We start from the raw sequence: 23,680 nt of genomic DNA on the forward strand, positions 1-23,680 counted from the left end.
GAAAGTGTTATTGGGTGAATGTTGTATAGAGCACTTTCAGTAATCCGGGAGAGTAGAATAGTGCTATATAAGAATCTGTCCATTCTGTGTCTGAACAGAGTTTTGTCATGTCTTTTTTGCACTATTGTGTTCCGGCACATGTTGTTATTACATGGCTTGATTAAGGTACACCTTAGGCTGACATCTGGGGCCAGAGCTGAAACTGTTCTGGGCCAGCACAGGGCCACCAGTGTGTCTGCAACTGGCCTTGTGCTGACCCATGTGTGGGCCACCTCTGGCAAAACAAATCTGGGCCACCAAAGGGCCGTCATTCTTTGCGGTATGTGGGCCAGATCCAGGCCATACCATTTTTGCGATGTGGGACCATTGCTATAATTGCAAATAGAAATGTACCAATTGCAGTTTTCTTGGCTGATTTCAATTTCCGATTGTTCTCTTACTGTGACGTGTTGGTAAAGATTGTTACAGATTCTGATTTTTTTCGAAGAAGTAAAACTGGCAGCATAATACAGTAAATGATTAAACATTAGAGTTTCTTCTCTCACTTAAGAAAACTGAAAATAAAGTGCTCTGCTACTAGACAGAGGTACTCTTAATTCCGTTGTTTTCATTCTAAGTCTGTTGTTTGTTTTAAACTTCCATTGTTTTCATTCAAATTCCGTTGTTTTCATTTGAATTCTTTTCTTTTCATTCTAATTCCATTGTTTTAATTCAAATTCTGGTCTGTTCATTCTAATTCCGTTGTTTTCATTTGAATTCTATTCATTTCATTCTAATTCCGTTCATTTCATTGAAATTCCGTTGTTTTCATTCAAATGCCATTGTTTGTTTTAAACTTCCATCGTTTTCATTCAAATTCCATTGTTTGTTCTCAAATTCTGTTGTTTTCATTTTAATTCCGTTGTTTTCATTCAAATTCCGTTGTTTTCATTCAAATTCTGTTGTTTTCATTTTAATTCCGTTGTTTTCGTTCTAATTCTGTTGTTTTCATGCAAATTATTTTGTTTTTGATCAAATTCTGTTCTTTTCATTCAAATTCCATTGTTTGTTCTGAAATTCTATTATTTTCATTCAAATTCTGTCGTTTTCATTTTAATTCCGTTGTTTTCATTCTAATTCTGTTGTTTGTTTCTAACTTCCATTGTTTTCATTCAAATTCCGTTGTTTTCATTCAAATTCTTTTCTTTTCATTCTAATTCCGTTGTTTTCATTCAAATGCTGTTGTTTTCATTCTAATTCCGTCGTTTTCATTCAGATTCCATTGTTTGTTCTCAAATTCCATTGTTTTGATTCAAATTCTATTCATTTCATTCTAATTCCATTCTTTTCATTGATATTCTGTTGTTTTCATTCAAATGCTGTTGTTTTGATTCAAATTCTATTGTTTGTTTTAGAATTCTGTTGCTTTCATTCAAACTCTGTTCTGTACATTCTAATTCCATTGTTTTCATTCAAATTCCGTTGTTTGTTTTCAAATTCTGTTGTTTTCATTCTAATTCTACTCTTTTTATTCAAATTCTATTGTTTTAGAATTCATTGTTCATTCATTCATTGTTTTGATTCAAATTCTGTTCTGTTCATTCTAATTCTGTTGTTTTCATTAAAAATTCTATTCATTTCATTCTAATTCCGTTCATTTCATTGAAATTCCATTGTTTTCATTCAAATGCTGTTGTTTTTATGCAAATTCCGTTGTTTTTGATCAAATTCTGTTCTTTTCATTCAAATTCCATTGTTTGTTCTCAAATTCCGTCGTTTTCATTTTAATTCCATTGTTTTCATTCAAATTCTGTTGTTTTCATTCAAATTCCATTGTTTTCATTCAAATTCTGTTCTTTTCATTCTAATGCCATTGTTTTGATTCAAATTCTGGTCTGTTCATTCTAATTCCGTTGTTTTCATTCAAATGCTATTCATTTCATTCTAATTCTACTCTTTTATTCCAAGTCTATTGTTTCTTTTAGAATTCTGTTGTTTTCATTAAAATTCCGTTGTTTTTGTTCAAATTCTGTTCTTTTCATTCAAATTCCATTGTTTGTTCCCAAATTCTGTTGTTTTCATTCAAATTCCGTCGTTTTCATTTTAAATAACTTAAAATGAGTGTTGTGTTTTAGCTTACTAAACAAAAGCAGATGAAACAAGTTTCATAACAAAACAAATGTCCAGTACTTACATCACCTGAATAGGATATCGACCCTATTCTCGGTTTCACTTGTCTCCATAATTTTTCTTGTACCTGCTTTTTATCGCTCATTAGTTCAGGCACCTTCAAACCTAAAGCCGTATTACAGCAGACACGTTTCACACGGTATAAATAATCCTTCTCTGTTCAAAAGTAATACACATGCGGTTTCCCTTTTGTGAGCAATTTGGACCAAAGTAACAAAGCTCTTTTTTTCAAGTTGATAAAGAAAGTTTTTTTTCCTCTAATTTACCAAACGAGAAGCTCACATTCGCATTCTCCAAGTCGATAAAGTTTAGCAAAGAGATTACTTGTTTTAATATACTTTGTGGATATCTGTTCACTACGATTCGTTACAGATTGTAAGATCATTACCCATATGGAAAAGAAATAGTAAAAACTTGTGATTATATGTAAATCATATGAGGCTTACATGATTTACTCATGAAAGTGGCCACTTTCTCATTACTTTCATACATTGTTTTAGTAAGTATCCAAAACATACAAGTTTCATTATATAATTTTTCAAGGGATCTTATATTTAGGTTTGAAGGTCGCCGGTTCGATCCCTGGGCTCTCTGTCCTGGTCGTTGTGTCCTTGGGCAAGACACTTTACCCTACTTGCCTACTGGTGTTGGCCAGAGGGGCCGATGGCGCGATATGGCAGCCTCGCTTCTGTCAGTCTGCCCCAGGGCAGCTGTGGCTACAACTGTAGCTTGCCTCCACCAGTGTGTGAATGTGAGAGTGAATGAATAGTGGTATTGTAAAGCGCTTTGGGTGCCTAGAAAAGCGCTATATAAATCCAATCCAATCCATTATTATATCTGTTTTCACTCTTATATGCTTTTCATACAAGTTTCACACAAGACAGATACAAACTTTATAAGATTTATATACATCTTTTCCATATGGGTACATTTCTGAATGGAAAATGGCAGTTTTAGAATTACCGACAGTGCTGACAGTTCCAGCAATCAATAAAGGAGAGCATCCATGGTCAGGAAACATGACCTTTCCTTTATAGACAGGTCTATCGTTGCAGTGCCTCCACTTGACCTGAGTCTTCATCCATATTGTGCTTTCTGCACTTTGCTGTGAAGGAGGTGAGAGGGGTTACTAGAAGGCCAAGGTTCCTGCACTAAACTTCCTCACCATTACATCCAAAGGAGACTGGAATGAGGAGCCTAGTGCTCTGTGATAAGCTGACCTTTGACTCACAGTGTTAATCTAATCACATGCTATAATAAAACCCTCTCCAGACAATTTTCTCTGCTAAGAAACATGAAAGGAAAGTGAAATGTTGGAATAATGTTTTAGGTTAAGAAAATGTGATGTCTTTAACAGACTATTAATGAAATGATAAGTTACTCTGCGAACATTCCTGTGGGCTTTCTTCTCTCTCTCTCTCTGCTGTAAACCTTTTAAGTTTTTGGCAAATATATCATCCCAGTTCTCTGTTTGATGCATCAGTCAATGTGCATTTTAATTCTCTAACTGGCCTTTTGATTAAGATATTTAAGGTTTCATGACCTTAATATACGTGGTTATACAAATAAGTGCCAAGGTAATATTTCCCAACATACAGTACAGCAGTATGAAAAACCATAATGTCATACTACAAATAAAGAGGAATAATAAGAAGAAGAAAATGCAAACAAGTAAAACAAAGGTTAACACGTCATCTTTTCAATTCAATTTCATAAATATCGCAGAAAGAAGCTTTTTTGTACCTTATATGTGCTAAGTTTCAGCTAATGCATGCACAGTTGTTTAGGAAACTGTATTCATAAACTGTGTGGGTACAATGCACAGACACATATTAAAGATGTTCATCGGCCTGATGAAGCGGTAAGTCTTGTCCCTAAACTAGTGACCTTTCGGTGTACTCAGTTGGAAACAAATTGTGGGTACTGTTTTGTTGATCATCTACCCCCACATGAAGTGGCTGGGTAATGAGCTTAAAGGATCTAGCAATTGTCCAGGATGTGTAAAATTAGGTTTTACACATCCTGCGTAATTTTTTAAAGGGAAAATGTTATTTTCTCTTTATCTCTTAAACAGCTACTTACTTGTTTATATTGAGTAAAACACCATAAATGCCTTGAGAGACACAAAATATGAAAATGCATCTTGTATACATTTTTTGCTTGTTGAAACTGCAAAAAAAAAACCTGAAGGATTTCTTCAAAAATATTTCTTGGTAATTGGGGATTGGGTGGACATTAAGATGCATAACCACTATGTGTGGTGATTTTACTTTTTACCAGGTCAAGTTAGTAAGTAACTTAGATCATTTGAAGTATGTGTGAAAAGAACATTGTCAAAGGACTTCTGTGTAATCTGGTGAAAAATAAAGTGCATCATTAGTTACAGAGGAATGAAGAGGGTAAGCAGCAAGGTGCTGCTAATGAAATGCAGCTGATTCTATGAAAGCAGGTGTGTGTTAACACAATGTCACAATTTTGGTAGAAGTGAACATCCCAGGAAATTCACCCCAAGGTCAGACTGTGCAATGCTCAGAGAAATTGCAAAGAAATCCAAGAGCTACATCCTAGACTCTATTGGCATGCTAAATGTTAAAGATGATTATAGTACAATTAGAAAAAGATGTGTCTGAAGGGTACTCTCTACAAAAAGCATCAGAGTAAAGCTTAGGTTTACATATTTGCTCCTGAAATAAGCACAAGATTGTGGATCTATGTCTTTTGGCCAGAAAGACTATTGTGGAGATGTCTGGCCACAATGCACAGTGCTTCATTTGGCGAAAAAGCCAAACAGCATATCAGCACCTCATACCTATTGTCAAGCATGGTGGTGGAGGGGTGATAATTTGATAAATTGATAATTTGTTCGGGTATTTTGCACCTATTAAGTAAACCATGAACTCATCGGTATGTCAAGGTATTCTAGAGTCAAATGTGAGGGCATCTGTCTGACAGCTGAAACTTGGCCCACATTGGGTCAACAGTAGCACAATCACCTGTAGATCTACAACAGATTGACTGGGCCACAGCAAAACATCTAAATTCTTTTCATTTGTAGAAGTCTAGAACTAAACCTGATTAAAATTTGTGCTGTGACCTTAAGACAGCTGTACATAAATAAAGGCCCCAAAACCTCAATGAACTCAATGTGAAGAAGAGTGAGCTAAAATTCACTCTGATAAAGTCTCTCAAATCATTAGTTCAAGTTATCCGGTTGTTCAGTCTGACGTCACTAGCCGTGTCTGGACCTAAACTCTGCTGCAGGTCCATATATCAAACGATCACTATGGCATTACTGAGAGTTGAAAAACTGTCTAAAGTCTTTCATCTTTAATAAAATGATCAGCGTTCTGCTCTACCAGGTGTAACAATTGAGTTTAACATCCAGGCATCCATGAAAACGGAATTTATGACATTTAACGGAGTTAGAAGTTAGCAGGAAGTTAGCTCGCTAGCTTCTATCTAAATACAATATAGCATGTCCTGACTGCGGGGTTTTGGAAACAAATTAAAACGTACAGCTCTGCTATCACTTCCAACATAAATGAAGGCAGAAAACTAAACAGCAGTGACGTTTGTAGGGTTACTGAAGTTGGGCTAGCTGGTATATAATGATGTGCTACGTGACCGCTAGCGACACAGCTATGTTAGCATAATATAAACAAGCTAACTTTTTTTCCACTCGATAAAAGTTAACGTGAGTGTTCTCGGTGGTCAGGAACAAATGTAATCGCATGGCAGGATGCTGTAAAAGGACCAAACTTCAGCCAGGAGAACAACTGAGATAATCCATCCACAATACGAGGTTAGTCATTCATATACTGCTGCATGGGCTGGGCTGTAGTTACATCCTAAGGTTTTAAAAACTGAGCTTAAATAAATGATTAGCGGTAATAAAAGCCGAGGGAGGTCAACAGTGATCACTGACTGTTTTAGGAGCTTTTTGAGATTAAATAGAAGAAAATACAAAACATTAAACATGTTAACAACACAAAAGCCATATTAAACGCAGACTACTTTAGACCCGGAAGTAAGATTCGTCACGTCATCACTTAACGATCGGATAGCCGCTAAAGGTGGTTTAACAAGCTACTAAATCATGGTGTGTACTTCCAGTGAAAAGGTTCTTTTCCACATGACTGTACTTTTGGCTTAACAGGATCAATTTACTTTCCTATTGTTTTCAATCGCTGCCATTAATTATTCATATGAAAATGAAAAATAATATAAGAATAAAAAAAATAAATAATTGACAGAGTATGAAAATAAACATGACATGAACAAAATAATCACAATAAACAATGTTTTGAAGGCATAGAGCCTAATAACCTTTTACTATGCACGACCCTTTCATGACAGATGTATAATTGTGTGGATGCCTTAATAGGCATCCACACTATTGAGTTCCTGTTTCTCTTTATTCTTTATTATTCCGGGTGTTTCCGTACACTTTTCGCCGTGGATCTACTTCCACAATTTTTGTGCTATTTTCACCGTTCAAACTCTAAACTGTTCTGCTCTTTCTGCTTATGCCGGCTATGACTTTTGGTGTTTATTACTATTATACTTTTTAAAATATTACACTTTTTTCCTTTAATTTGTCCCATTGAAATGAATGGGAAACTTCCACAATTCTGCTAAAACTTTCTTGTCTTTGAAACTTAACTACTGCCTCATACTTTCACCTAGAAACTCCATTCAAACTTTAAAACGTTCTCAAATGATTGGGCTATTCCTGTGTGATTCAGCTTTTTCAGATCTTCTACCGTTTTCATCTTATCTCTCTTTAAGTCTTCAGTTGCAAAATTGTGATTTTTCAGAAAATACATGCGTTGCTATGGTTGCTATGCAATTAACTCAGAGGGGACAGTGAAACTGTTTGAATTTTCTCTTCATGTCCAAACAACTTCTTGCTACTCGCTCAATTTCCACTCAAGCCGCACAAATTATACATCAAAACGTAGGTATTTTTGCTGGCTTTCAGAAAATGTCCCTATCATTGTTGTGGGACTCATAGATATTTTGCAAATCTCCTCAGAGTAACACAAAGTGTGAAAACTCTCCATATAAACTCAATGGAGAGTTTGTTCAAAATCACCGCTGGATTTCTGTAATGAGAGGCATTTTCAAATTGTCATATCTCCTTAACGAAGCGAAGTTAAGACATGAGGCTTGTCCCCGTATATCTTCAGACACTCCTGATGCTCACAATTCAAGAATTATTTTCTCACCTATTACCGTTCTGAGATGAGTTAGACTTGTTTGAGGGTAGGAAATTTGTCCCTCGCTCAGATTTCATCAGATTTCAAATTCTGGAAATGAGTCACTTTTTTCTCTCATCATATCTTTTTGATGGATTTCCACAGAGCCCTGAAAATTTCCATGACTGTTCACCAAAGCCTGCTGTTTCTTACGGTGAAAGAATGATTTTGATGCTCCATATAGATTTAGAGTTACCAAAGGTTGTTTGAGAGCAAGTCAATGCAGTTTTTGCTTCGCCTCTACTCAGTTATAGTGTATTACAAGTCATATATCTTTAATAATTTATATTTTATCTCTGAATTATGAAGACCTGAAGATTCCCCCATCTCTTCTGAACAAAACGATGTCTGAATGACCGTTCTAGCCTCTACGGTTAGGAAATTATGGCCATTTGTTCGAGGGGAATCCTGAATGTCAGAAATACACTGAAGAAAACTCACACCTCTCTCTGTGTCTGTGTGTGTAAGGGCTGACTACAGCAGGTGCAGCTAATTTAACTGACCTACATATACCAAGCCCAGACTCTCCACAGCTCCTGTTCCCTTTACTCTCTGTGTATGTGTGTCTGTGTATCAATATTTCTCCTATGTTTAAGTATTACTCCTCAATCATAGTATTTCTGCTAAAGCAAAGTACTTCTACTACATCTAAGTACTTTTGCCAAATCATAGTATTTCTGCTAAATCATAGTATTTTTGCAAAAATCATGGTATTTGCGCAAAATCATGGTTTTGGGGCCAAATATTTCTGTTATTTTATAATGTATGTGCTGAATATATTATATGTGCCAAATCACAGTATTTATCCCAAATTATAGTATTTATGCCAAATTACAGTATTTCTGCTAAAACGCAGAAATAGTACCTTTTAGCAGGAATTTCTACCAAAAGATAGTACTTCTGCTAAATCAGAGTATTTCTGCTAAACCAGAGTATTCCTGCCAAATCATAGTATTTGTACTGAAACATGGTACTTCTGCCCAATCATAGTATTTGTACTAAATGATAGTACTTCTGCCAAATCATAGTATTTGTGCCAAAGCACCGTATTTGTATGGAGTCATAGTATTTCTTTTAAGTCATAGTATGTATTTCAATCAAATCTCAGTAGTTGTTGTTAAAACGCAGTATTATTGCCAAATCATAGTATTTGTACCCAATCATAGTATTTCTGCTAAATCATAGCATTTGTGCCAAATCATGGTATTTGTGCAAAAACATAGTATGTCTGCAAAACCATAGTATATCTCTTATGTTATAGTATTACTACTAAGTCATAGTATTTCTGCGTTGTTATAGTATTTGTGCTAAAACGTAGTATCTCTGCCAAGTCATAGAATTAATGCAATTTCATAGTTTTTTTTTAGGAAATCTGTTATGTTATAGTATTACTACTAAGTCATAGTATTTCTGCCAAATCATAGTATTTGTACTAAATCATAGTACTTGTGCCAAATCATAGTATTTGTTGCACATCATAGTATTGGAACCAAAACATAGTATTTGTCCCAAAGTATCGTATTTGTATGGAGTAATAGTATTTCTTCTAAATCATAGTATTTCAATCAAATCTCAGTAGTTGTGTTAAAATGCAGTATTATTGCCAAATCATAGTATTTGTACCCAATCATAGTATTTTTGCCAAATCGTGGTATTTGTGCCCAAATAATAATTCTGTTATGTTATAGTATTACTACTAAGTTGTAGAATATCTGTTATGTTATAGTGTATCTGCGGAATATAGTATGTGTGCCAAATCATAGTATTTATACCAAATCACAGTATTTGTGCTAAAACATAGTATTTCTGCCATATTGTGGTATTTGTGCAAGAACATTGAACTGTTATGTTATAGTATTACTACTAAGTCATAGTATTTCTGCGTTGTTATAGTATTTGTGCTAAAACGTAGTATCTCTGCCAAGTCATAGAATTACTGCAATTTCATAGTTTTTTTTAGGAAATCTGTTATGTTATAGTATTACTACTAAGTCATAGTATTTCTGCCAAATCATAGTATTTGTGTGAATTTGTATACTGTAATATCACTGTATTATGTAGTGGCTAAGTAGGGGCTGTTTACTAAGTGCATCAGTGTAAATAGGTCATCTCTTGTGTTGGAGTGCCCTCTTGTGGCGCCTTTTGGGTAGTGCCTTAGTAAACGGGAACCCTGTAAAAAGTGGCATCAGACTGATTTGTAGTGGAGGAATTTGTTGCCAGTTTTCTTAATCTTTAATCTGTATGCATGTTGTAATGCATACCCTGTTCTTAATCATAGAAACCACACCATATCACCTCTCCACATCCTCCTACTGTATGCCATACCTCCCTGTACCATCCATCTGACCGCAATAAACTCCACCTGTGGTAATCTAATCCCTGGATGTCAGCCTCTCCTTCTGACCGAGGATAGTTATAGTATTTGAGCCAAATCATAGTATTTGTGCTAAAACATAGTATTTCTTCCAAATCATAGTATTTGTGCCAAAGTATAGTATTTCTTCCAAATCATAGTATAACTGCACAATAAAGGTTCTTGAGCCACATCAGTGTTTGTGCCAAATCTTAGTATTTCTTCTAAATCCTAGTAATTCTGCTCAATGATAGAATTTCTGCTATGCTGTAGTACTTTTTTCCTAGATTGTAGTACTTCTGCTAAGTCAAAGTATTTCATGTAAATCATAGTATTTCTACCAAGTCCCAGTGTTTCTGCTTAATCATAAATAATGTTTTAGTACAAATTGTATGATTTGGCAGAACTTTCTGTGTTCCAGCACAAATGCTATGATTTGGCACGAAAAAAATATTATTTAGTATAAATACTAAGTTTTAGCAGAAATACTATGTTTAAACTTTAAAAAATTCTGCTATTTCTGCTGATGTGTGTTATGACTTTTGACCATTGAAATGAATGGAACACATTATCAATGTGGTCACTGATTTTGCATGATGGGCTGAGCTGTGTTTTAGCTCAGTGAGATAAGCATCCGTTCTCAGACTGGGAGGCCTGGGTTCAAATCCAGCTTATGGCAACATTTCTTTCAATTAACAGTTTAACTCTTTTCAACACAAATTTCATCATTTTCACCCCTTTTCAGCAAAATTTTCAGTTTTTTTAACCCCTTTTCAGCACAAATCCAAACTTTTTCAGCTCTTTTTCAGCAAAAACCTCTTTTCAGCAGAATTCTGCTCATTCACCTCTTTTCAGCAGGAATTCTGTTGATTGAACTCTTTTCAGCAGAATTTTCACCTCTTCTTTTGCCCAAATTCTGCTTATTCACCTCTTCTGAAAAATTTTCAGCCTTTCCACCTCTTATCAGCACAATTCTCAGCAGCTTCTGCTCATTTCAGCACAATTGTCAATCTCTCCACCATTTCTTTGTGAGAAAGTGTTTGGCTCAGTGAGCTAAATAGCTTCCCTTTGACCAGAAGGGCCAGGTTCAAATCCTGCTCAGGGCAGCTTTTTTTTTTTTTTTTTTTTTTTTTTTTTTCTCCAACTTTTTCAGCTTTTTTCAGCAGACATCTTCAGCGTCAAGGCATCCACACTGCATTTTCGCAGGAAATGCAAATTTTTCTAGTTATAATATATAATTCTGCACACAAATATCACAATATTATAAGTAATTGAAAGGATGGAAAATTATCGTGTCTTTGGAGTGATTTTCTTCAAATTGTGGCACAGTTATTACATTAATGCTTTTAGTAACTGAAAGAACAAAATCACAGATACAAGCAGCGGAAATGAGCTTCCTCCAAGGGCAGCTGGCCTCAACCTTAGCGATAGGGTGAGAAGTTCGGCCATCCGGGAGGGGCTCAGCGTAGAGCCGCTGCTCCTCCACATCGAAAGGAGCCAGTTGAGGTGGTTGGGCATCTGACAAGGATGCCTCCTGGGCGCCTCCTGGGTAATGTCCCACTGGGAGGAGGCCCCGGGGCAGACCCAGGACACGCTGGAGAGATTATATCTCTCTGGCCTGGGAACACCTTGGTGTTTCCCCGGACAAGCTGAAGGAGGTGGCTGGGGAGAGGGAGGTCTGGGCTTCTCTGCTTAGGCTGCTGCCCCCACGATCCTGCCCGGGATCAGCTGAAGAAAATGGATGGATGCTTTAATTTATGTCCAAGAGGGAACATCTTGAAAAAAATCACACCTCAAATATTTTGCACATGTGAAGTAGATTAACTACTGTCATGTCTACTTGCTGAATATGAAATTCCTTCACAATGAAAGAAATTCTTTGAATAAGTCAAATTTCCAATTCTCCTTCTTGATTAGGACTTGATTAACATTTTCCACTGAAGACTTTTCCTCACGGTTTAAGTCTTCAGTCATTGAATCTCTGTACCAGTTTGCCTATTGGACAAATTTTAAAAGTGCATAGCTTACCCAACTTCTCTTGCATGGATTTGTTGCTGTTTGGCAATAGCACAGGGCTGATTCCCTTAAGCCTCAAAAGCACTGAAAGAATTTATCTCCATTAAGAAACAGAATTAAAAGTGGTGGTTCAAGGGGTTTTCTAGAGTAGCCTTTGTACTGCATGCTTGCTTTCTACAACAGAACAGACAGCACTCTCACTCACTGTCTGGTTATTAAATATTCTAAGATAAATGGTGATTACTTTGCCTTCAAAGACTATTTTGTTTGTGTCAGTGGATGGTCATTATCTAGTAACCTGCGTGTTCCTTTGGAGAAGAAATGTGTCCTTTCCAGGTAGTTACTAATAAATACCGGAAATGCCTTTCACAATAACCGAGAATGCTGTCATTGGTTTACTTTCAGGGTTGGTCTAGCACACTAATCAACTCGGCTACTGACTTTCTTCAATTTTTTTGTCATTCTTATTGTTCATGTAGTGTGGTAAGTCTACTTTTCAAACCTGCCAAAATGTAGCAGGAATCAGCATATTAGAGAGTCCAATTTCTATTTTATAAAGGCAGAATCTCGTAGAAAGATTGCTACATTCTCAGATGAAATTCAACTTTTTAGCAAGAGCCAGTTTCTTGCAGTTGTTGTAGTTGATGTGCAGCTGTGTGAATTCCAATCCTGAACAGACTTTTCAGTTATGCGGCATAACGCTTCACCCACAGGTTTGTCAGTTTGAAAATTTGCTAATAAGTGTCACAACTTCATTTTCTAGCACTTAGCTTTTTTTATATCCTAATCTTTATTCTCCATGAATTCTCCTTTGTAAAGCTCACAGATCTGCTGAAATCGAAATGATATAGAAAATAGGACTTTAAAGTTCATTCGTTAATTACTCTGCAGGGATTTGTTTCACAGTGTCCACAATGAGTTCTCAACCTTTTCAAATGTTGTAAAATGAGGTGAGCCATCAAGTTCCAAGTGAGACCTAATTATCCATGGATCGGAAATGTCATAAAATGTAATATAAGACTGCAAGATGAAGTAACATTGTGTGACTGAATCAACTACAAGCGGAAATTTAAAACAACAACATTTTGTATGGCAGTAATTTACACATGCCGCTCATGTAGAATCAGAACTAGCCTTGAGGCGACTGTTGTTGTGATTTGGCGCAATATAAATAAAGTTGAATTATTCCATCTTTTATGGCAACACATCTTTTCTGAAGACAACAACTGAAGAAGTTATTAAATTACATTTAAATGTTTTTGAAAGATTTGACAATTGCTTATACAGGGAAAGTTTTATACAGAGGATTATATGTTTTACCCAAGATTATAAACCAGATTTATAAACCAAGTTACAACTATCCACAGACAAAGGCTCAGGCAGGCGCATATTCTTAATGATTATTATCCTGCGGAAAGCTGGACAATAGTTCCGAGTTATCACTATTCCAATGTGTCGGAAGCCTATTGTGGCAGTCAATAACCAGAGCTATCTGTGGTTGGCAAGCTGCAGTATAGCAACTCATCAATACAAATTCCTCTCAGCCTGCACCGCATGTCCACACATCCATTGACTGCAGTGAGTTCCAGTGATTTAAAGACTCTGTGCCATAGATGTGTTAGGAGATTCAGTGTTTCATGTGCTCATTGCTTCACAAGTAATAAATCATTTGTCGCCACGGCCCTTTGCAGGGTGACAAAGTCAATATCAGTTTATTCAGGGAGCAAGACCAGGGACCACTCATTCAAGCATGTGTCCTCATTCTGTACAGGTACTTCTACAAATGTATAACAACCGCAAATGTATATCAGTCACATTTCTTCGAGATTAAAGGACATGAATAAAATAACTTGACAACTTTAAATAGCTTTGATCAAATGGCAACAGTTCTTCTTTGTAATACAGAAATAATTTGATGCACATTTTACATGCATCAATGTAATACATGTATTAAATGTACAAAATAAAAATCTCCAACATCTGCGCCAGTTTTAGTGTGAAGCAGTCCTTTAGTAATACAACAGTTTGCTGTTTTTAAATAAGCAGTTTAATAGCAGCATGCTAAGTCAGGACCTGCCAGTAGAGTTGATAAGTGATCCTGTGTGTGATTATGCAAAGTTTGTTATTTCTTAATAAGTTTGGAATTAACAGACTTTGCCTTCCACATCTGCTCTAGTGCTTTCTTAGCCCCTGGTACTGCGCACTGAGATTGTCACATCTATCATATTCTGCTCCTTGTCAACCACCACTATGTCTGCTTGATTGGCCAGCAGCTGCTTGTCTGTCTGGAATTTGAAGTCCACAGGACTTTGGTGGTGTCTCCCATTGGGTCTTAGTGACTTTTAGTCCATATGCTGCCCAGATGTTACTGTACACTATTGAAGCCACTTGGTTGTGCCTTTCAGGGTATGCTTCACCTGCTCCAATCTTACATCCTGCTACTATGTGTTGAATAGATGTTCTTCCAGTACCGCTTAGTTTTAGCTCATGACACTCTAATGTGCAGGTTAACCACTTTGCTGACTCTGGATTTGAGCCTTCTTCTCCATGGGGGGGAGATGTATCCTTATTCTTATACCCAAGTGCTCCAAGGATTGCTTTGCAGTGCCATATATGAGGCTTGTTTCTGTGATTCTATATACCTCCTGCAGAGGCATGTGCACTGAAGGGATTCCCCATGATGGTGGAACTATTTTTCTGCTCATATAGGACAGAAGAGAAGAGGAAGGTGAAAAACATCCTACATTTGATGCATGTGCATAGAGGAAGTTAACTCTAAATGCAAGGATGTGATGACACTAGTCAGAAGACTTAGAGCGCTGTCACTTCTCTGATCACCTATAATCTTTAAAACATAGAAGTCATGGTTTAACCCAAATGACTTCTTAAAAAGGTCAGTTCTAAAATGCAGTTTCAAGCCAGTTGAAGGTTCATTACAGTTTTATTTGCCTACAATATTAGATGTTACATCCACAAAAATGTGAAGTAAATTGAAATCAACACAATCGACAGGCCACCTGCACTGTAAATAGGCCTGTGTAATAAAATAATATGCTTCTGATTCTTCCATGCTGAGATTAAACAAACTGTCTGGTCACACTTGTGATGGCAGGGGTGCCTTGTTAAAATGCACTCCATCAAAGTTTCCTTTGAAGCTGTCACTGACAGAAAACATAATGTGAATTTCACTTGGCAGCTGCTTGGGAAACACTGAATGAGTCGGGGTGAAGTCAGGTCTTTCATAGCTCTTTTGTAAATTCACCGCAGTGTAGAGGGTGGTTCCATTAAGAGGTTGTTCAAGCCTGTGTAAAAAAATGTATTGTGGGTCTTTCTTATTAATTTCTTGAAGTATATCTACCAAACTAAAGAATTTAATTTCATTCTTCAAACATGAAGAAATTCTGATGTCATCTGCATGGAAATTGAAATTAAACCTGCAGTATTGTCTCATTTTCCTCACCATAACAGAAAATCTCCTTTAAAGGGATTGTGTGTGTGTGTGTGTGTGTGTGTGTGTGTGTGTGTGTGTGTGTGTGTGTGTGTAGCCACTCGCCCAACTTGATGATCTCTGCACTGAGTGCTAAGGCAGCAGTATGTTCACAACTGTGAAATCTTCACAATGGGAGAAAAAATATCTTAAAATACATAAACATAAGAAGCGAGATGTAATAACTATCGCTTGTGTTGATCAATACGGAAAAAACTGGCAAACGAACAATGCAAAACATTTTGCCAGCACCCTGCAGCATGTACACCCTTAAAAAGAAGTGTGGGGTCAGAAGCATGAATCAGCTGGCCATTACATTCTACTTGTACAACTACTAAGCAACAGTGGCAGAAAAGTTAATATTACTTCTGTTGAGTATTCATAACTCCATTAATTTCTCAAAAACCACAACATTGTCTCCTGTGAACAAGTCGTGCTTTAGGGGAATATTTTATTCACTGATGCTATAGTCAGATGGTGGAATGACTTCATTAAATATGCAACAGTTATTTTACAAAATAAATAAATAAAAATACTAACTCTGAGGGGGCCAGGTAGGAACGTTTTATATAGTATATAATATTCAATTCAATTTTATTTATACAGCGCCAAATCACAACGACAGTCACCTGAAGGTTGACCCTACAATAATACATACAGAGACAAATCCAGCAATCACATGACCCCCTATGAGCAAGCACTTTGGCAACAGTGGGAAGGAAAAACTCCCTTTTAACAGGAAGAAACCTCCAGCAGAACCAGGCTCAGGGAGGGGCGGGGCCATCTGCCCGTGACCGGTTGGGGTGAGAGAAGGAATATAATATAAAGATATAAATATATATTTTATATTTAATGCCCCACTGTAAACTATTTGCTATGTTTCAAGGTTATATATGTAATTAAGTAGTTACACATATACTTATTTAAGTGATTTTATATATATATATATATATATATATATATATATATATATATATATATATATATATATATGTGTACATATATGTAATTAAGTAATTCCATATATACATGAAGTAAAACAACCTTAGACTTTGTCAAACTGTCCTGTGAACATTCCTGTCTTGTGAACTTTGAGAAATCACCTTGATGGAATACGTTCACAAAGGACACCGTTCCACTTTTGACTGTAGGTTTTTCCTTCAGCTGGCCCATTTTGTTCTCATGTGCTAAATTGTTTTTTTAAACTTTTATAGGTGTAGTTGTGTTCAAGCAGTGCATACAGGTCAAAACTAACATAAAGTAAATCTTGAGGGACTATTTTAGTGTGACTGATCTTAATCGCTTTATCATATTTCATCAGAGATTAATAATGAATCAGATTCCCACCTGGGTTCTGACCCCCAGTCTGCTGCTACACATGTTGTGTAAGTGAAAAGACACATATGTCTTCATCTCAACAGCAATTAGTTCGTTTGAAAATCCTGTCATTTTAAAGGTAGTTAAGACAACACAAATTTACTGGCAATTTAAAACTTGGTGTTCAAAGTTATTAATTTAGTAATGATTCTGTAATGATATCCTCATACTGTTACTTGTGCAGTTTTACAAACAAGGCTCAGTGCTTACACACACACACTGCACATGGGAATAGAAATCTAAGTGTTTGCATTCTGTGGCACAGATGTTATGGGGTCTGTCTACCTGCCCCATTTGGGATTAGTGTTAATGTGGTAGCTTCACACAGTTTAAGCAGCTCTAAGAAAGTGTTCTTAATAGTAATGTGTAATTGCCAATTTTAGTCATTTAAAACCATGTGTTCGTCCCACAGTGCCCCCCAGGACTAAGTCCTATGAAGGATGGCACCGGGTGCTATGACCACCACATCGGCATCGACTGCTCCGACGGTTTCAATGGAGGATGTGAGCAGCTGTGTCTCCAGCAGTTGGCCCCTCTAGAGGATGACCCGACACTCTACAACATCCAGATGTTCTGTGGGTAAGAAACAACACATTCTGTGCTTTTTATTTTTAATTATTATAGCAATATATTTCACAATTCTGTCATGTTAGGTTTGTCACATTTTACATGGTCTATGGTCAGTCAATAACAAAAACAAAATAAATCCCTTTGGTATGTTGCCATTGCTATATATACAGAGAGAGAGACAGACAGAGAAGAAAAGTTCCCAGATTCAGGTGATATATATAGTTTTTGCTTTTAAATGAAAACAGATGTGTATTCATAGCATTTAGTGCAAAATGAGCCAGTAAAAAACATAAAGCAGTATGGTGGTGGCACTTTAAGACTCCTGCTTGTGGAGTCTTAAATATACCACCATTAACATTTATTAAAGCAAACTTTGACGTGAGTGTTGAATTAAAAATACCAAAACTAGAAAAAAGGGCTTTAATGAGTTCCATTATGATCCCCTGGGGCCTGATTTATAAAAGTGTTTATCTCTGAAATTAGTTTAAAGATAATACCTAACAGTGCGCTCATTTCTGGAAGATATGGTGCATGAAAGTAAGTAAAGCAATTTATGCACCTGTGATTTATATCTGTCAAATCAACTGAAATTTAAAGAAATCTGCCTTGCTGCTTTTCCTTATGTAATGCCAACACAAATGGGGCTTTACTCAGGAATAGCCTTGGACCATGGACCGAATGAGAAAAGCAAACCTTTTGGGACATAAGAGCAGGTGATTTAAGCCCGGTGACACATATCACACAGTGGACTGTATAGTGGGTCACAAGGCTGGGCAAGAAATAATGTAAAGCGTGTGTGTGTGTGTGTGTGTGTGTGTGTGTGTGTGTGTGTGTGTTATTCTAGTTTATTTTTTATGATGAAAATTGTTATATAACAGACGCCTTGGAACAGCGTCTTTACCTTCCAAAGTAGTTTCTGCAAGTCTCCAAAACAGATATGCTCATAAGCTGTAATACAGTCACAACTATCCTATCAGTGTCTCTCAGTGCAGGGAAAACCATCTTAATCTGTAATAAGGCACTTCCTATGTGTTCACTTCCACGTGCACCCTGGGTTATTGCTGTACTAACTCACTGGCATCAAAGGCTAATCCACTCTTGAACCTCGGGGTCGTCTGCAGTGTGTTTTTCTTGTACATCTTTCACATTTTACTGTTCTTAACTACTAGTTGCAGAAACAGTTTAGAATACAATGAATTATACAGTAGCACAAGTTAGACTCTATGTCTTAATACTGGTGCTTGTCTGTGTCATTTTATTGTTATCATCTGCACATTGAATTGTGTGCAGTGATAGATTTACAGCACGGAAACCACGCAAACAAACAAACCATTAAAACACTGAATGTACAACAGTTTGTTGTTTCAAGCGTAAGCTTTGGCTTGACGACGTTTAATAATTCAGAATATTTACCGTTCTCATCTACAACGACACAGTACAGTGTGATGTGGTTTACTGGAACTGCATGTAAGAATTACACATTTGCAATTAATTAGTGACTCCTTGGAATCAGCTGATTGTTTTCTATTATTTATTTAGTTGTAACATATCAAATTAATCCATCGAAAATGTTACTTTCACACAATAAAAACTGCACGAGTTACAAGCCCTCAAAGTAAGTAGAGATGGGTTTAAATTTGGTCCTTTTTAGTCACATTATTTTTTTCAGCTTTTTTACAAGCCTTCTGAATTATTGAGTACAGGAACAGGCTGATTTAACATGGATTATATCATAGAAAAACACTGCTGATTTAATGACATTGACAGAAACAAATACTGGAGCCCTGGACATTGTATGCATTTTCTCTTAATTCAATATAAATCATTTAAATAAAGTACTTTAAGGTCAACTTTAAAAAAGTCATATAACCACATGGGATAGGTGACTGGTCAAAACAATTTTTATATAAATAAATTTCAATGTTAGGGTCAAGATTCCTTCTCTCAGTTTATTTTCTAATAATAATCATCTAACTCTACTTGTGTTATGGCCTCAGTCACGCAGGCTAAGAAACTGGCCGTCACCCCCTGTTTGACATGACTATATTTAATCATTTTGACCCAGAAGGGCTACAAAATGGGCCTGCTGTCAACATGTAGATTAGAAATGAGGCTTTTCACCAAGCTATGCAACAATCCTTTAAAGTATACCCAAAATGTTTTTAAGATTTCTCCATAAAACAGTTAGAAAACCATCCAGGGTGCTAGTTCTTATGTAAATATCCCATGATACTGATGCTCAACATCAGTCATAGAAAGCTTGGTCATGAGTAGTGTGGTGTTGTTTTATTGGATTAGATGAAGTTGGTGTAAATTTTGAACATAGCATGAGGATGTTTTGAATTAAAAAGAAAAGAGAAAAGAGACTCTTGAATAATAGCAATTAATAATATAAAAAATAATACAAATCCAATAAAAACTAATCAGACCAGCTTTTTAAACTTTTTTGTGTACTACGTTCAGTCCCTGTTCATATGTGATTCAATACGCACTCGCCTCTTTTCCTCACTTAGTTCTTTAGAAATCAATGAAATACATTTTCTTGGTTACAGCAGAGCAACCCAAATCTAGCCTGAAACTAAACATCCAAGTACACAATCCATCAGCATCATGCTGGTCTGGACAAAGTCAGCTGATTTTCTGTATGAAAAGTGCTTTATAAATAAAGATTGATTGATTGATTGATTGATTAAACAGGCTGCATCTTTGGAAAGAGTTGGTCTGGCTGTGTCTGGGGAAAAAACATCAGTGTAAGGTTTATGGAACAGATGAATGAATGTGGATGTATTTCTTCATGTGAGGTGATTCTTTCATGGTGGTTAACTGACAGAGCAACATAGTGTAAGTTGTCCCTTAGATTAATAGGAAATGGATATGAATGAGGCAAAGATGACGGAGGAAGAGAATGAGATGATGATGGAGGAGGTTGTCACAGGCTAATTAGTTTTAAAATATTGAGCAATTAAGACTACTTGAATGTTATACTTGACTAGATTTGGACCTGCTAATATTTTGAACCACGCTGATGCTGGGTTGCTATCATCATCAGATCATCTCTTCATATGCATGTAACTAAAGTGTCTTCAAATATCAGTGGTCAGTGATGATCTACAAATGGAAACCACAAAGCTTTATATACAGAGATTAAAAGTAGGGCTGCCACGATTAGTTGACTAGTCACGATTACGTCGACTATCAAAATCGTCGACGACTGATTTAATAGTCGACGCCTCGTTTGAAGCTTTGTAAGATCCCAAAAGACGCAGGAATAAGTAGCAGGATTTAAGAGTGTAATAACGGACTGAAACAGAAGATGGCAGCACTGCATGTACTGCCGTTAAACCCAGAAGAAGAAGAAGTAGCTCTGTCCCAGAATTCATAGCGCAGCCCTGCTCAGTTTCCAACAATGGCGGCAGCTGGTTAGTTTTAATATTACTCTTATTATTCTTTCTGGGTCACAAAATAAACGTTTAACATATTTTCAGGTGAGAATGTAGCTGTGTAAACCTCAAATATCTGCTCAGTTTAGCAGGACACCGCATATTTTCAAAAGCGCTCCGACGTTTTCGGAGACGTCTGTTAGTCACTAGCTCGATAGCTAGCCGGGGGCAAGGCTCACTAGAGCCGTGAGAACACCGGACTCCCAGCAAATCATTTCAAACCCACCGCCCTCTTTTGTTACTCAGGTTAAACATATATAAGTCACTTAGATAACTTAACAATGTTATTGTTTGGCTTTTTTCAGTATTTTATTTGTTCCTGAGTAAATCGGTTTGGCTGAGATCAAAGTTATAGTTTTTACACAGCTGAATAAACGTCAAGCAGACAGCTGATTATCAGAAGTGTGAGATGCTCGAGAATTTACTCCGGTGTCCTGTTATATTTTAGATAGCAAGGAGTTTATTAAACTTCACCGAAACAATCTGCAAATTTCATTAAAATTTAATAAACTATCATCTTGTCTTTATTTTTAGTTAGCACAGACCTTAAACACTTAAAGCTGTAAGCTAATGATAGTTATATAAGAGCAGATGCTGCTGGTGCAATAATCTATACCTTTTACGTCTGATCTGATTAGTCGACTAATCGCAAAAATAATCGGTGACTAGTGACTATCAAAATAATCGTTTGTGGCAGCCCTAGTTAAAAGCAAACTGAACAAAGTTGGCATTTTTATTCTGTCACATGAAGCCTAATAATAACTAGCATAATATTTAGAGTTACTAGAGACGGCCACGAACCTTCTGCTAAGATATGCTGGATATGAAGAGTTTTGATCTAAAGAGAGTCTTAACATAAGATGTGTTTAGAATATCTGCAGCTCACGAGTCATACTAGCATTTGGCCTTTTAGCCTTTGCGCTGTTTGAATGCAGAAAGCTGCCAAGATCTGTTTCTTACTTTTCTCAGTAGACATAATTAAAACAAAAGCAATGACTTTTGATCATCTCAGCTGAGAAACGGCACATTTTCCGATAAACAACACTTTTCTAATTGAACACAACAAGCTGCTGTCATCTTTAGGGCAAACATCATGTTGCAGGCGTACGAATTTGTGTCAAATTTACATAAGCGGGTGATACAGACTGCTGCTTCATTGAATTCTCAACAACAGCATTTTGTTGTCGTCTCTTCCCATAGTGCAGATGTGGCTAATCCTCCACTTTTCCCATCGGAGACTGGCATTAGCTTTGCGACATTTAGCATCCAGGAGAGAGCTTCTCATAGTGTAAATCCCTGACAGATTATCTTTTTGCTTTCCACCCCACTCCACCCTCCATTTCACTGCCTCCACTTTGTGTGCCTTTGATTCATTTCAGAGTATATTACATACTGAGATGTCAAAACATCATCAATATGAAAGAACCTTGAGAGGACTCTCAGTGTGTGGATTCTAGCTCCTTTCTTGAAATGGGGGATTATGTGTCAGTTGAGCAGAAAGGATTTTGCTGATTCTAGTGAGTTGTGAAGTCATGAGTTGTTCATGCTTTGAAGTTAGCAAAAAGATACTTTTCTGAATATTGATACATGAAATCATACTTTTTTTTAAATTTGGCAACTGCACAGAAACCAAAACACAAGAAATTACATTTATTAAGTTGTGGAAACTACTGCGAGGTAAAAATGACATTTTGGCTTTACAGTGGGTATAAACGAAATATTTATAACATACTCTACTAACTTCAATAGGTGTGTCTTTCAGATATTTTCCCAATTTTTAGTTAGAATAAACTGGTTGGTTTAGACTAACCTGACCTGGAAGATAACTTGAGAAGGGCTCATATTTTTTAACATGACAAGATCTGCCTGACATCATCACAGTAGTGTTTGTGGGTAGTTATATAATATAAGCCCTGTCAGGCTGTAGACAGGATTATGCATGCATTTATAGACTGGGTGCTCAAGTAAGACACGAAGGGGGAGGACCAACCAACATCTGGTTGTCAGCTTCAGTCTGGACCTTTCTGGTAGTCTGTAGTTAGTACACGTGCCTGTACAATTCTTTGTTTGCTGCAGAAACTATGGCTGTTACCTAAAATGTAATGGATGGCGTGTCAGCTACCAGCAATCAAGTTGTCCTGTGTTTGTCTGCATGTGTTTCATTTACCTTCTTTGACATGAGTAAAGTAAGATATTGACTTGTTGATCGTTAGATTGCACACAGCTTGTGGAGAATTAAATCTAAGTAAATATCAAAAAGACCTCCACTGATTTTTTTTAATAGATCAAAGTTGGTAACTTTGGGTAAAGTTAATGTGTTTTTAATTGAATATACTTATCTACTTTTTAATAGAATTAAAAGGTAGTTATTAAAGGTCTGTGTTAACTTTTGTCTACAGATGTGTCAGATTATTATTACTGTTGTTGTTGTTTACTTCAGCTTTGTTCAGTTTTTCAGTGTAAACATTTTTTTATTTTCAAGAATAATAAACATTTGTCGTCTGCACACTAAAGATTGATTTGCTCAATAACTACAATATAAGGAATCAAAAGGAAAATGCCCGAGCAGAAAACCCTAAAACAAACAGACAATCGAGTTAGTAATTAAACTGAAGTCAGTGTTGAAAGGAAAACAAAAGAAAAAGGAAATCCGTGGATCAAGTAAATGACTTTAATCCCTGTTTGCTGCAGGTGCATCGAAGACTACAAACGCGGTCCAGATGGGAGGTCGTGCCTGCCGCTGTCTGAGGCTTGCACTGAGGGAATAGACTGTGGAGAAGTGCTTGATATCCCTGCCAACCAGACGGTGTTTGGAGACCTTTTCTACGGATACAACAACCACACCAAAGAGAGCACCTCTGGACAGATCCTCAAGGCCACATTCAGGTAAGCACATGAGACTTTGGTGGAATGGAGCGTGTGGGACATTGTTCTGCCATTTGTACCTCAGCTGGGAAACACTTGGCACAGGACTTTCAGCTCCCACAGTGCCGATATCACAGTGAATGTT

General features: G+C 36.6%; 1 protein-coding gene across 3 annotated transcripts in view; it reads left to right on the forward strand.

Annotated features, from left to right (window-relative positions):
• The window catches only part of astn1 (astrotactin 1), a 482,098-nt gene that overhangs the window by 230,471 nt on the left and 227,947 nt on the right, over positions 1-23,680 (forward strand). For all 3 annotated transcript variants that reach the window (XM_085377645.1, XM_085377646.1, XM_085377647.1), the window contains exons 13-14: positions 17,073-17,239; positions 23,362-23,556. In XM_085377645.1, the coding sequence (XP_085233771.1) occupies positions 17,073-17,239; positions 23,362-23,556 (362 nt within the window). The remainder of the gene's footprint in view (positions 1-17,072; positions 17,240-23,361; positions 23,557-23,680) is intronic.

Source organism: Diplotaxodon limnothrissa, linkage group LG18 (genome assembly GCF_057381915.1).
Source record: "Diplotaxodon limnothrissa isolate DT_005_m linkage group LG18, D_limnothrissa_male_GT1.1, whole genome shotgun sequence".
Taxonomy (NCBI): domain Eukaryota; kingdom Metazoa; phylum Chordata; class Actinopteri; order Cichliformes; family Cichlidae; genus Diplotaxodon; species Diplotaxodon limnothrissa.